This window comes from Bubalus bubalis, chromosome 13, assembly GCF_019923935.1.
Source record: "Bubalus bubalis isolate 160015118507 breed Murrah chromosome 13, NDDB_SH_1, whole genome shotgun sequence".
NCBI lineage: Eukaryota > Metazoa > Chordata > Mammalia > Artiodactyla > Bovidae > Bubalus > Bubalus bubalis.
The window spans coordinates 19,918,083-19,933,981 of record NC_059169.1 but is presented as its reverse complement, the minus strand read 5'-3'; the positions used below and the strand labels follow the sequence as shown (position 1 = coordinate 19,933,981).

Here is a 15,899-nt window from a genome sequence, read left to right as displayed (position 1 = left end):
TATCATACAGAGGTTTTACTACCCTAAAAACCTGTGCTCTGCATCTTTATCTTTCCTCCTCACTCAACCATTAGTGATCACTGATCTTTTTCATGTATTTATAGTTTGCCTTTTTCATAATGTTTTAGAGTTAGAATTATACAAAATGAAGCATTTTCAGACTGGCTTCTTTAATTTAGTCAAATGCACTTAATATTGCTCCACATCTTTTCATGGCCTGATAATGCATTTATTTTTATTGCTAAATAATATCCCATGGTATGGTTGCACCTCAGTTTGTTTCTAAATGGAGCTAGTGAAGGCCATTTTTATTGCTTCTAGTTCTTGGAAATTATGAAAGAAATTGATATGAGTACTGAGGTACAGGTTCCTATGTGGACATAAATTATCAATTCATATGGGCAAATATCTAGGAGAATGATTACTAGATCATGTAGTAAGGCCATGTTAAACTTTGTGAAAAAAGTGCCAAAATATCTTCCACAATCACTGTGCCATTTCACATCTCATTAGTAATGAATTATAGTTCCTGTTGCTCCACACCTTCTTCAACATTTGGTGTTTTCAGTGTTTGAATTTTTTGCCAGTCTAATAGGTATATTGGAGAAGGCAATGGCACACCACTCCAGTACTCTTGCCTGGAAAATCCCATGGACTGAGGAGCCTGGTAGGCTGCAGTTCATGGGGTCGCTAAGAGTCAGACACGACTGAGCAACTTCACTTTCACTTTTCACTTTCATGGATTGGAGAAGGAAATGGCAGCCCACTCCAGGGTTCTTGCCTGGAGAATCCCAGGGATGGGGGAGCCTGGTGGGCTACCATCTATGGGGTCGCACAGAGTTGGACATGACTGAAGCAACTTAGCAGCAGCAGCAGCAGCAGCAGCAGCAGCAGCAGCAGCAGCAATAGGTATATGGTAGTATCTTGTTGTTTTGATTTGTAATTCCCTAATGACATTTCCCTAAAGCCTTTGACTGTGTGGATCACAATAAACTGTGGAAAATTCTGAAAGAGATGGGAATACCAGACCACCTGACCTGCCTCTTGAGAAATCTGTATGCAGGTCAGGAAGCAACAGTTAGAACTGGACATGGAACAACAAACTGGTTCCAAGTAGGAAAAGGAGTATGTCAAGGCTGTATATTGTCACCCTGCTTATTTAATTTATATGCAGAGTACATCATGAGAAATGCTGGGCTGGAAGAAGCACAAGTTGGAATCAAGATTGCCAGGAGAAATAACAATAACCTCAGATATGCAGATGACACCACCCTTATGGCAGAAAGTGAAGAGGAACTAAAGAGTCTCTTGATGAAAGTGAAAGAGGAGAGTGAAAAAGTTGGCTTAAAGCTCAACATTCAGAAAACGAAGATCATGGCATCTGGTCCCATCACTTCATGGGAAATAGATGGGGAAACAGTGGAAACAGTGGCTGACTTTATTTTTTGGGTCTCCAAAATCACTGCAGATGGTGATTGCAGCCATGAAATTAACAGACGCTTACTCTTTGGAAGGAAAGTTATTACCAACCTAGATAGCATATTCAAAAGCAGAGACATTACTTTGCCAACAAAGGTCCATCTAGTCAAGGCTATGGTTTTTCCTGTGGTCATGTATGGATATGAGAGTTGGACTGTGAAGAAAGCTGAGCGCCGAAGAATTGATGCTTTCGAACTGTGGTGTTGGGGAAGACTCTTGAGAGTCCCTTGGGCTGCAAGGAGATCCAACCAGTCCATCCTAAAGGGGATCAGTCCTGAATGTTCATTGGAAGGACTGATGTTGAAGCTGAAACTCCAATACTTTGGCCACCTGATGCGAAGAGCTGACTCTTTTGAAAAGACCCTGATGCTGGGAAAGATTGAGGGCAGGAGAAGAAGGGGACGACAGAGGATGAGATAGCTGGATGGCATCACCGACTCAATGGACATGGGTTTGGGTGGACTCCAGGAGTTGGTGATGGACAGGGAGGCCTGGTGTGCTGCGGTTTTGGGGGTAGCAAAGAATCGGACACGACTGAGTGACTGAACTGAACTGAACTGAATGACATTTCTGTCAAGTATCTTTTCATATGCTTATTTTTTCTGTTTCCATTTCTTGTGCTGATCTTGTCAGTCTACCACTTAACCTTAAGTATCACTATGGAAGACACAGATCAGGTATTATCTCTTCAGAGAGAGTGGGAAGCTGAGGCTGAGATCAGTAAATTGTTTTGTTTAAGACATATTTACTCCTTGATAAAATAAGACCTGTGCCTTCACCAGCCTGGCCACCAGCTCTCACACCTGTGCCTCTGGCACAGACCTTCACACTTGCATGTCCAGCTGTACTGTGACACCACTGGGAGGTCATCTCAGCTTGTCCACATGGGAAGTCTCCTAAACCTACATCTACCGTCTTCCCCAATTCAGTAAATGGAGACCTTTTTCTTCCCCTTCCTCACGCCCCAGACACACAGTCCTCCTCTTCTCTGACATCCCATACATGTCAGCAGGTCTTCCAGACTCCACCTTCCATATGTGTCTGGAGTGTGACCCTGTCTCTCCATTCCTGCTGCTCCCACTCTGGTCCTGGGCACCGTCATCTCTCACCTAGATTATTCCAAGCCTCCTTGCTTGTATCTGCCCTCACCTTTCTCCCATTATCGTCTGTTTTCTACAAAGTGCAGGACTGATTTCTTAAAAATCTCAGACCATGTCAGTACTCCCCTTCCTCCTTTATTGGAGTGACCCCAGGTTCCTCCTTCTTTGTCTCTGCCCTCACTCCCCTCATTCCTACTCAGCTTTGCTCTCCTATGTCCTTGCTTGTTCTGAACCCCTTGGGCATCTCCCCCGTGGCCCCTGTACTTGCCCCTCCCTCTGTAAGGAGCGGCCTTTCCAGGTCTGCCTGAGCCCCACCCCCTCCCCCAGATCTGCTCACACTTCCTCTGAGCAGAGCCCTCCCACCCTAGTGTGGACTCACTTCCCTCCTTCAGTCTCCATCCCCTTGAGCCGGCTTCCTTTTCCTTCTCATCCTCAGTACTTGTGCTCAGGTTAATTTTACATGTCGTCTGTCTCCCACCATGGAAAGAAATTCTGAGACTTTGTTTCCTCATGACTGAATTCATGTGTCCAGAACGATGTCTGCTGTGTAATTGATGCTCAATAAATACCTGTTATAATGGTCAAATGCATAAATGCTGTGAAAAAAATATATAATGAAAACACATTAAAATTCCTGAGTTTTTTTTTTTTAATGTTCAAAGTTACAATTTGGTTGCTATGAAAATAAGCACACTGCTGCTGATTAAACACTTTTATGAAGTACTAACACTAAAGGGCTAAGATGGCAGGAGGACAACACATTTTAATTCTTTGTCTTTTTCCCTTTTCTCTCTCCATGTAGGATTTACAATTTCTGGAAAATGGAGATCTAACTGTCATAGGAGACCGAGGAACCACACTGAGTGGAGGGCAGAAAGCCCGGGTCAACCTTGCAAGGTAAATGGCATTTCAGTTGTCATCCTGCCCCTCCTTCTCCATGGCTTCTAGTGGAAGTGAGCATGCAGACCCTGCTCACTGGGTGGGCGTGTGTGAAGCAGGGTCTTGGCTCTTTCCCTAGGCTCTTGGAATGAACATACAGTTTTTGAACACTGTTATGATTCAGAGATGAGACTCAAGGAGTGTGAAATGTCCTCTCTTGATATCTCTCTATGTTTTCTAGAGCTGTGTATCAGGATGCAGACATCTACCTCCTGGATGATCCGCTCAGTGCAGTGGACACAGAAGTCAGCAAGCACTTGTTTGAACAGTGAGTTTGCTCCTGTTTTCTATCATTTCTTCTTTTCAGGAGCCCTGTAGAGACCAGGGAAGAGAGCCCAGGAAAGCCTTTGTACTTTGGGAGACTCAACTCGCTCTGCCTGGTGTCTCTCTCTCCCCTCCCTTCCCTCCACAGAAGATCCATCATAGAGAAATTTTGCATCATGCTGAGGTCAGGGCAGGAAAATACAGAAGGTGCTTCCAATGTACAGAGGACAGTGGGGTCTGTGCTTTAGGGAGTAAGGGATAGATGGGAGATTTCCCCCTACTACTTGTAGTTGCTGAATCCAGACCCTAGGGATAAGAAGGACTATGAATAGGGTGGTCTGGTGGTATAGTGGTTAAGAATCTGCCTTGCAATGTAGTAGACATGGGTTTGATCCCTGTTGGAGAACTAAGATCTCATGTGCCATGGAGTAACTAAGCCCATGGGTCACAACTGTTGAGCCCGCATGCTCCAGAGCCTGCACACCCAGCTTGAGAGTCTGCATTGCAACAAAAGATGCTTCATGAAATGACTAAGGCCTGACGCAGCCAAATAAATAAAAAAAATATCTAAAAAGAAGAAAGATGATGTATGCTTTTTAAATTGGGGAATGGGACTAGGTGACCTGCTACTTGGCTGCCAGTTCTTTTCCTCCATCATTTGTTTAAGGCACGTTAGAAGTGAAGATTTTAGTACTGACATATGACTTTTGTGGAAAGGCCTTGTTGGGTTATTATGCTTGTCATTCCGTCGATTTGAAATTCTTACTAAAGTCTAGAATTTCAAAGTGATTTATTCCTCACCAGCATATGGCCTCAAACATTAACATTGCTTCATCGATGCTTAGTAGAATGAATACTTAGACCCACACGTAGGGTCAACTTGAATTTGAAACTAGGTATCTAGAATCTGGCTTAAGTCCTGACTCTCACTTTGTGTTTCTGGAATTTGTTGTTGGTAGTTCTTGTTTGACCACTGAATCCCTGAGGTAGAAAAACTCTTGATGCTTTTCTGTGTGTAATGTGTCCTAATACATGCTGACTGAGACCTCTGCTGGAATATAGATGGGTCTTTTTGAAAGTCTCACTAACTTGCTTATTCTGAAGCAGCATTCACATCTACTCCATCTTGCTGTTGTTCACCTTGGTGAAGCCAATGAGTCCTTCCAGCTGCACTTATTAAAGGCCTGCTGTGTGCCCTGAGATCGATGCCCTTAGAGATGTCACTGCACAAAACCTCTTAGTTTACAAAGGAAGATGGTCAGCCAGGAGAGGGTAAGGACCCACACTGGGCAGAAATAAGGGAGAATAGGATGCTCAGCTCTCATTCCTGCCTGTAAGAAACCTGTCTCTACGTGGAGCTTGTTAAGACAGAGGGTTGAGAAAAGGTCAGCAACTCAGTTCAGTTCAGTCACTGAGTCGGGTTCGACTCTTTGTGACCCCATGGACTGCAGCATGTCAGATCTCCCTGTCCATCACTAACTCCCAGAATTTACTCAAACTCATGTCCACTGAGTCAGTGATGTCATTCAACCATCTCATCCTCTGTCATCCCCTTCTCCTGCCTTCAGTCTTTCCCAGCATCAGGGTCTTTTCCAATGAGTCAGTTCTTTGCATCATGTGGCCAAAGTATTGGAGTTTCAGCTTCAGCATCAGTCCTTCCAATAAATATTCAGGACTGATTTCCTTTAGGATGGACTGGTTGGATCTCTTGCAGTCCAAGGGACTCTCAAGAGTCTTCTCCAACACCACAGTTCAAAAGCATCAATTCTTTGGTGCTCAGCTTTTTTATGGTCCAACTCTCACATCCATACATGACTGCTGGAAAAACCATAGCTTTGACTAGGTGCACTTTTGTTGGCAAAGTAATGTCTCTGATGTCTCTGCTTTTTAATATGCTGTCTAGATTGGTCATAACTTTTCTTTCAAGAAGCAAGTGTCTTTTAATTTCACGGCTACAATCACCATCTGCAGTTATTTTGGAGCCCCCCAAAATAAAGTCTGTCACTGTTTCCACTGTTTCCCCGTCTATTTGCCATGAAGTGATGGGACCAGATACCATGATCTTAGTTTTCTGAATGTTGAGTTTTAAGCCAACTTTTTCACTCTCCTCTTTCACTTTCATCAAGAGGCTTTTTAGTTCTTCACTTTCTGCCATAAGGGTGGTGTCATCTGTATATTTGAGGTTATTGATATTTCTCCCGGCAATCTTGATTCCAGCTTGTGCTTCATCCAGCCCAGCATTTCTCATGATGCCCTCTGCATATAAGGTGACAATATATAGCCTTGACATACTCCTTTCCTGATTTGGAACCATCCTGTTGTTCCGTGTCCAGTTCTAACTGTTGCTTTTTGACATTTAGAGGGTTTTAATACAGGATAGTAAGTGCTGAGTGAAAGCAGAATTGGCAGCTGGAGGCTTTCATTGAAACTGGAAAGCTCCCTTTGCCCAGAGCTGGGCGGGAAGTGCCATGGGTACCTGTAGGCTGGGCAGGTGTATGGAGGCTGAGAGGCAGACCCAGTCTTTTGCTGAAGGAAGAGTAGAAGCTCAGGTATGGAGGGAGGAGGAAGCAGGGCTGTGAGGAAAACAGCAGACACGTCCTTGCTTGGAAGAGGTGGGGTGTTCGGCAAAGAGAAGTTATTTGGAAATTCTCACTGTCAGGTCCTGTGTTAGTTTGCTGGGGCTGTGTCCATCCAGGTTGCTCTCACAGGAGACCAGAGCCTGGGAAGCTTAGAAATAACAGAAGTTTATCTCATAGTTTTCGAAGCTGGGAAAGTCTAAGATCAAGGTATGGGCAGTTTGGTTTCTCCTTAGACCTCTGTAGTTGGCTTCTGATAGCATCCTCCTCACTGGTTCCTCACATGGTCCTCCCTCTGTCCACGCGCACCCCTGTGTCTCTATCCTTATGTCTTAGTCTCCTCTTCTAAGGACACCAGTCTGATTATATTTGGCCCACCCTAATGGCCTCATCTAACTTAAATACCTCTTGGAAGATCCTGTCACCAAATTCTAAGGTGCTGGGGGTTAAGACATCAGCGTATACATTTGTAGGGGAAATAATTCATTCACAACTCACAATTCATGCTACTTAGCAAAGCAAAAAATTTCAGCAGAGTTAGCAGTGTGTATGTGAGAGAGAGACATGTGGGGGCAGCTCTGAGCTCTGGATACAAGGAGCTGGTGTTCCACATCCACTAGCAGGGTCATTGTACGAGTTCTACCAAAGTTTGTGTGTAACTTGTGCTTAGTATTGGGGTGATAAAAGAGCTCTGGAGATGAGTGGTGATGATGGTTACACAGCAATGTAAATGTACTTAACGTTACTGAGCTGTATATTTAAAAATGGTTAAAATGGTAGATTTCATATTATGTGTATTTTGCCACACAAAAAATGCACAGTAGTACTGACTCTTTCAAAGTAAGAGAGCAGCACAGCTGACCCTTGGCATGGCCTCCAGCTCTCTGGTCTGACCCCCTTTCCTACCCTCTCCTGATCATGGCTTGATGAATTTTCCCATAGAGAAATGCCTCGTGTCTTGTCATGAGTTCAGTGATGGCTCTAGTGCTGTGGCAGAGATTCCCCAACCTGCCCTTCTGGCATCATGAGTAGCTCAGCCTCTCTGTTCTCAATACCCCACCCTGAACTCACAAATGTCTGTCAGTCTGTCTTGTGTGCATCTGCACAAATTCTCCATCAGTGTAAGAAGAGATTCTGCTGACTGTTGTATTTGCATCACCGGGAGGGGAGGAGACAGAGTTCTGATTGTCAAGTCTCACTGAGCTATCACAAAAGCTCTCCCAAGTTCTTTTCTGAACCCAGGATGTGTTTATAAAATCCTCTCAACATTTTGGGTGTAATGACTCTGGATGTACACTTGATAGAAGCAAGCTTGTTAATTAAGACTGTCCTTTGCTAGTCAGAACCATATTCTCTGGGGAAACTTAGGGCAGGGAGCATGAATGCAATATTTAGGATCTCACTTAGCAGCAACTGAGAATGTTCTCAGTGAGTTAGAAAATTGGATGGAGCATTATGCTATGAGAGATGGTGGTTGTGTTGAAGCTTAATAATGGGGGGTATTTTGTATTAAAAGTGAGTGAATCATATTTCTACTAGCCATTAACAGTTTTCTTCAGTCATGAATCTATATCCAAGGTTATTAAGGTCAGTAAGTTTTACACCTATATGTTGTTACACTTACTACACTAAGTGAGTTCTATCACCTACATAAGGTGAGGGGCCTTAGGTGAACTGATGCAGTGACACCTGTGTCCAGCCATGGATTGTGTCCTGGTCCAGCCCTACGTCATCAGACCCCCCACCTCCTGCATCATCTGCTCTTCACATCTGTCCTGATCAGATTCTGACACTGCTGTCTACACAGCTCACCCTCCTGTTCCAGCCCTTCATAGATCCCTCCTGTCCCCCCACACCATTCAGGATGCAGTTCCAGGTCCTCAAATAGAGAACAAGCTTCTTTGCCGTCTGCCCTATCAACCTTCCCAGCTCATCCCCATACCCAATCAGTATCTGGCTGTGCTAGATTTATGGGGGGTCCTTTCTCACCCCTGTATGTCTGTACATACTGGTCCCTCTGTCCCAGAGCCAGGGAGCAGTGTCTTCTAAGTCACTTCAGTCGTGTCTGACTCTGTGCGACCCCATAGATGGCAGCCTACCAGGCTCCCCCGTCCCTGGGATTCTCCAGGCAAGAATACTGGAGTGGGTTGCCATTTCCTTCTCCAATGCATGAAAGTGAAAAATAAAAGGGAAGTCGCTCAGTTGTGTCCGACTCTTAGCGACCCCATGGACTTCAGCCTACCAGGCTCCTCCATCCATGGGATTTTCCAGGCAAGAGTACTGGAGTGGGGTGCCATTGTACCAGCACACAGAAGGAAGGTGGAAGATGGGTCCTGCCATTCCCTCCTGCTCCTCCAGGGGACCCCCATGCCTTCTGTCTTCCCACAGCCCTCAGTGGGTGCATTTGACCATTTATGAGCCTCACCCCCACCCTGCCCCCACCCCATGACCCCCAAACCTAAGCAGTGAATGCAGGAAGGCGCCTCAGCCCAGCATGTTCTGTCCCAGGAACCCTGCACCTGCTGTTTCTTCTTCCAGGATTTTCCCCCAGAGAGTCTCAGGGCTCCCATGTCACCCTACCTAAGACAGCAGTGCCACCTTGCTTTTCCCTCAGAGCACAGATCACAGCCCAATAGTGTATTTTCTATACTGCTGCTGCTGCTGCTAAGTTTCTATACTAGTTCAGTGTATTCCCCTCTCCATGGTGCATAGTGTTGTCTACTGTCTTGACCTGTGGGTGTATCCTCAGCACTTGGGATAGCGCCTTTGCCTAACCAAAGTCAGCCAGTCGAATGAATGAAGGTGGGACTCTGTATTACTTATATCCCTTCTACAATAATCTACCACGTCCCCTCTTAACACAGCATTTATATAGGATTATTTTGATATAGGGAATTATGTGGTTAACAGCTCTTATCTAGAAATAATGTGTAAACAGCTCATCACTGAAGCAATTATTTTTTATGGCATGACTTGGAAAACTTTACTCTTAAAAACTTGGAAAATATTTTTCTAGAGATTTGGATAAAAATTGTTATTTGGGAAGAAATTCAAAGTCATCAACTGATCACTTCATTGTAATTATATTACCTCATCTGTGATGGAATGTTAGGAAGAAAACATTTTAAAACTTTTCAGTTGGTCCATCTTGGATAAAGTATCTTGGATAAAGCATCTTGATTAACATCTGCCTTTGGGGACTATTGACAGGTATTTTGAATTAAAGAAAAACAATTCCATGAATTCCAAAGAACATTCCCAAGAATGTTCACTTTACTGTACAATTGCACTCATTCCATAAGCTAGCAAGGTAATGCTCAAAATTCTCCAAGCTAGGCTTCAGCAGTATGTCACCTGAGAACTTCCAGATGTACAAGCTGGGTTTAGAAAAGTCAGAAGAACCAGAGATCAAACTGCAATCATTCACTGAATCATAGAGAAAGCAAGGAAATCTAAAAAAAAATCCACTTCTGCTTCATTGACTATGCTAAAGCCTTTAACTGTGTGGATCACAACAAACTGTGGAAAATTCTTCAGGAGATGGAAATAACAGACTACTCTACCTGTCTCCTGAGAAACCTGTATGTGGATCAAGAAGCAACAGTTAGAACTGGACATGGAACAACTGACTGGCTCAAAATTAGGAAAGGAGTATGTCAAGGCTATATATTGTCACCCTGCTTATTTTACTTTTATGCAGAGTACATCAAGTAAAATGCTGGGCTGGGTGAATCACAAGCTGGAATCAAGATTGCTGGGAGAAATATGAACAAGCTCAGATTTGCAGATGGTGCCACCCTTAATGGCAGAAAGTGAAGCGGAACTAAAGAACCTCTTGATGAGGGTGAAAGTGTGTACATATGTATTCTCAGTCATGTCTGACTCTGCAACCCCATGGACTACAGCCCACCAATCTCCTTTGTCCATGGAGTTTTCCAGGCAGGAATACTGGAGTGGGTTCCCATTTCTTTCTACAGGGCATCTTCCCAACCCAGGGATTGAACCCATGTCTCCTGCATTGGCAAGCAAATTCTTTATCACTGTGCCATCTGAGGATGAAAGAAGAGAGTGAAAAATGCTGGCTTGAAGCTCAGCATTAAAAAAAAACTAAGATTATGACATTTAGTCCCATTACTTCATGCCAAATAGAAGAGGAAAATGTAGAAACAGTGACATTTTATTTTTCTGGGCTTCAAAATCACTGTGGACAGTGACTTCAGCCATGAAATTAAAAGACATTTGCTCTTTGGAAGGAAAACTATGATAAACCTAGACAGTGTATTAAAAAGCAAAGACATCACTTTATGGACAAATCTCTATTGTCATAGCTATGGTTTTTCCAGTAGTCATATATGGATGTGAGAGTTGGTCCACAAAGAAGGCTGAGTGCCAAAGAATTGATGCTTTCAAATTGTGGACATGGAGAAGACTCTTGAGAGTCCCTTGGACTTCAAAAAGATCAAACAAGTTAGTTCTAAAGGAAATCAGTCCTGAATATTCATTGGAAGGACAGATGCTGAAGCTGAAGCTCCAATTCTTTAGCCACCTGATTTGAAGAGCCAATCCATTGGAAAAGACCCTGACACCGGGAAAGATTGAAGGCAAAAGGAGAAGGGGGCAGCAGAGGATGAGATGGTTAGATAGCATCATCGACTCAATGGACATGAATTTGAGCAAACTGTGGAGACAGTAGAGGACAGGGAAGTCTGGTGTGCTGCAGTCCATGGGGTCACAGAGAGTTGGACATAACTTATGGACTCATTGAAAACAATTCCATGAAAAACTTTAGTACTAACTGGAGGAGGGGGTCACTCAGTCAAGAAACTTAGGTACAAAAGCTAAAAGGTAAGATTGCTGCTGTTGCTGCTGCTAAGTCGCTTCAGTCGTGTCCAACTCTGTGCGACCCCATAGACGGCAGCCCATCAGGCTCCCCCGTCCCTGGGATTCTCCAGGCAAGAACACTGGAGTGGGTTGCCATTTCCTTCTCCAATGCATGAAAGTGAAAAGTGAAAGTGAAGTCGCTCAGTCGTGTCTGACTCTTAGCGACCCCATGGACTGCAGCCTACCAGGCTCCTCCATCCATGGGGTTTTCCAGGCAAGAGTACTGGAGTGGGTTGCCATTGCCTTCCCCGAAAAGGTAAGATTACACAAGCTAAAAGGTAAGGTAAATGTCAAAAGGTAAAAATAAATCTGTTTGGAATTAATGAAAAGATGGTGAGTGTGTCTGCAACCCAGGGTCTTCTTTCTGATCACAGACCCTGTGTCCAGAGGGTCCCCTCAGAGTTTTTCTATTCTGAGTCCAAAGCATATGACCACTTGTGGTTAGGGAGGAGTGGGGAAGGGAGCTGACATTTACTGAGCAGACTGGTGGTTAGACTTCTCAGAGCACGTGATTGTCATTGATGTTGTTCTGAGATGAAGAAACTGAGGTTTAGTGGCTCGTCTGATGGAACTGAGCTGCAGTCTACTGCCTCCAGGTTCTCCATCTGACTCACTCAGCAGGCTGAGCTCTGGCCCATGTTCCTGAGATTTGCTTTGTGAGGGTGCAGGGCACTCAGAGTACCTGCCTGGAGCCCTGCCCATGCTCACTGGGGCCTTGGACCTGGCTACTAACTTCTCTGAAGGGGTTGTGGACGCTGTAGGAATAGACTGGGGCTGAATTCCTTGGGGTCTGCATTTAAGATGTAGGGGCAGTTTGAGGGGGTTGCTGTGAAAAAAAAACCCACTTAAGTTTGGATAGTTTGGGGGGCCTTGGCTAAGATAATTGTGTGTCTTGAGCTGTTAAATGATTTCCTGTGATTTGGGCCATTTGGACTCTCATCTTTCATTTTTATATTCAGAAAAAATTTGGTTCAAATAAAAAGTTTAATTCCTGGTTGGGATGGAATGTTGCAGAGATGTATGGAGGCCACACTAGCATTCATTTTCTATCTAGTGCTATTTGGGAAGAAGTGTCTAGAAAATGCACTCTGGCAAAGGTTACCAAGAGTCTATTAATTTGTTGTTGTTACTCTGTACATTATAAATCATAAACAATCACTTAGAAAACTGCCTGAGAAAAATGTACAGAGTTTTAAATGACATAGATTCCTCTTCTCCCATTCCTGTATAGTGATGAAATAGTATTTTAGTTCAGTTAGGTTTTTAATCTCAGTATTGGTCAATTGTTTATCATCATGAAACATGTAAATAACTGAAGAGTTTTTTGAGGGGAAAAAAACCTAGTTGTTGGTGCCTCCTTCACTGGACTGGTTTTTAGAATTTTTGAACAGAGCTGGATTCAGGTTTGCTGCTGATGAATTTGAGGACTTAGTCAGATTTATTGATTTATATTGGTACTTAGTTTGTATTATTTATTTGGTATTTAAACCATGGATCTTCAACTCCTGTGTTGTCTTTGTCTCATTATGTTTTCAAAATATGTGTTTTCAGTTGGAAGCACCCCCATTCATGTTTTTACATACTGTACCTTTTACGTTTGTAGGTGTATTTGCCAAGGCTTGCATGAGAAGATCACAATCTTAGTGACTCATCAGTGGCAGTACCTAAAAGATGCAAGTCAGATTCTGTTATTGGAAAAGGTAAGTAATTTTTAGAAGTCTGTGGAACTTGCTGACGCTCAGGTGTGTTGAAGGCCAGGCCTCCCAACAGGTCACTCTCCTTGGATTAATGGTAAATGCCCTCTTCTCTCTCAGTTGTACACTCCTTCTCAGAGCTGGTGGTATTTGAGGATGAATCCAAAGGCCTGTAGAAGTGTCACTATTACACTCTAAGCCACATGAAGCTTAAAGTGTATAGAAGTACAACCGCAAGGCTACTGAATCATCACTGTTCTAGTGAAATTGTTAAGGATAATGATGCAATGTTATTTAGAACTTTTTGTTTTCCTTTTCCAGGATTTAAGTCAAATTGTATTATTTGGAAATTAGAGATACTAAGACCTGTTTGTATCCACATGATTGTCATGCAGTTTGCCTGGAGAGCATCTTCCATTAGTACAGGAAGTAAGGTTGGGTAGCCAAGCACCTGGGTCAGAAACACCACTCTGCTGGTATTGCCAGTCGCTGGTCTCCCTGCCCAGGTCTCTATGTGCCCAATACATGTGGGAGCCTGTGCAGCAGGAGGACAAGGCCCTGCCCTCACGGGGCTCCTGTTCTTATGGGGACAGATATGACAAAGAAGGTGACATCCTGGCTGCCTCCCTGAGGAGCTGGCGCCTCACGAGGTCTGAGTGACATGAATGTGGGGACCGTGCTGTCACCTGGGAGAGGGAATCTGAGGCAGGGGGTCTTAAGGAAGGAGCTGACCTGGCAGGTTGGAGGAACAGCAGGAAGACCAGCATGTCTGAGGACAGTGAGCAGGGGGATGTGGAGGGAACGGGTCTCTGAGCAGTGGGCAGTGAGCCCATGAGTGAGATGGAAGCCTTGGATGGTCCAGAGCAGAGGAAGATGTTGTCTGATGTGGGAATTAAGAGATTCCTCTGACGGTCACTGGAGGGGCGGCAGAAGAAGCAGTTAGGAGTCTTAGTAAAGCTGAGAAGACAGAAGTGTGGGCTCAGGCTACAGTATCAGTTTCTAGAGCTGCTGTAACAAAGTACTGCAAACTGGGTGACTTCAAACAACAGAAATGTATTTTATTTTCTTGAAATATAGTTGATTTATAATATTGTATTAATATCTGCTGTACAATGAAGTGATTCAGTTATACATATACATATATTTATTTTAAAATATTCTTTTCCATTATGGTTTATTATAGGATACTGAACATAATTCTTTGTGTGCTACACAGTAGGACCTTGTTGTTTATCCATTCCATATATAATGCTTACATCTGCTAATCCGAAACCTCGCACTTGAAGTCTCCCCAGCTCCTTCCCTGTTGGGAACTACAGGTCTGTCCTCTCTGTCCTCAAAACAACAGAGATTTATTGTCTCCCTGGTCTGGGGGCTACAAGTCCCCAGTCCAGGTGCTGGCAGGGCTGTGTTCTCCCTGAAGGCTGCAGGGGAGAATCCTTCCTTCCTGCCACTGGTGTGCGCCGGCCTTCCTTGTGTTCTTTGGCTTCCAGCTGCAGTATTGTGGTCTCTGCTTCTGATACCACGTGGCCATTATCCCTTGTTTGTCTGAATCTCTTCTGTTCTCATAAGGACATCAGTCATATTGGATTTAGGGTCACCGTGCTCCAATGTGACCTCATCTTAGCTTGATTGCATCTGCAAAGACCCTGCTTCCAAATAAGGTCAGTTCACAGGTGTTATGTTTAGGGCTTGAACACACCTTTTTAAGGGGCCACCATTCAGTGTACAGTACCTCACATGATTGGGAGTGGGTTGGAGATTAGTGAGAATTTTTCAGACTTGGTAATTGTTTGATGTTTCACCCCTTGGTTTGTCTGTGTCTGTGCCTCAGCACTTCTGTTGTTAACCCTTGTCTGTTTCAATAGACCCATGGCCAAATCTCTCACTTATCAAATGAATTTCTGCTCTAAGAAATATTATTAAAATATAGCATCTCTACCTCTCAAAGCAATTCCATGTGTAGACCGTTCTCCACTCCTCCAGGAATGTGGAGCTCAGATTTCTTAAGCTTGAGACCAGTTAACTTCATGTGCAGAGCAGATGATGTGCTGTGCTTAGTCACTCAGTCATGTCCAACTCTTTGTGACCCCAGACTCCTCTGTCCATGGGGATTCTCCAGGCAAGAATACTGGAGTGGGTTGCCATTCCCTCCTCCAGGGGATCTTCTCATCCCAGGAATCAAACCCAGGTCTTTTGCATTGCAGGCAGATTCTTTACCATCTATGCCACCAGAGAAGTCCAAGAATACTGGAGTTGGTAGCCTATCCCTTCTCCAGGGGATACTCCTAACCCAGGGATTGAACCAGGGTCTCCTGCATTGCAGGCGGATTCTTTACCTGCTGAGCTACCAGGGAAGCCCACAGAGCAGGTGATACTAGTATGTAAAACCCTGCATTGGCAGTATTGAGTACAGAATGGTGAGAGGCACAGTAACATATTTAGCCAGTCCGTAGATGTTTTGGTGCCCCCTTATTGCTTCTTTTGAGAATACCATCCTCAATTTTAGAACAACAATTTGCCCACTAGAGAGCACCCCTGGATGACTTGGGGTCCATCCTTTATATTTGTCTGATCCCTCTCTCATATCAGAGGGAGGATGGCATGCCCCCTTGTCCCCTTGGAATTGTCAGGGCTTGGCTGCTGAGTGAAATTATTGTCTTTGTACCACTAGTAATTTCCTTGTGCAGCTTACAGATACTAAGTAGAAAGTGGTAATTTCATTAAATAAGGTGTATGCATTTTGTCTCTCAAGTGGCACAAGACACAATATATCTTGAATAAAATTCTAATTCTTCAGTATCAGATAGTTCCCAAAGGTTTCATAGGGTTTCTTCCAGGGGACCACCTCAGGGGATAGGATAAGAGGGGTCAAAGGTAGGGCCATGGAGCACTTTCTTATACTTGATCTGCCTTAACCAGATGCCCTCCTTTGATTGGTTTTGCATCCTGAAATTTTGGCCTCA

At 44.1% G+C, this 15,899-nt stretch overlaps 1 protein-coding gene across 1 annotated transcript in view; it reads left to right on the top strand.

Moving 5' to 3' along the window:
* LOC102395698 (ATP-binding cassette sub-family C member 4-like) overlaps nt 1-15,899 on the top strand; it is a 312,677-nt gene that overhangs the window by 135,594 nt on the left and 161,184 nt on the right. The window contains exons 12-14 of the mRNA XM_045162476.1: nt 3,382-3,476; nt 3,700-3,786; nt 12,843-12,939. Of these exons, the coding sequence (XP_045018411.1) occupies nt 3,382-3,476; nt 3,700-3,786; nt 12,843-12,939 (279 nt within the window). The remainder of the gene's footprint in view (nt 1-3,381; nt 3,477-3,699; nt 3,787-12,842; nt 12,940-15,899) is intronic.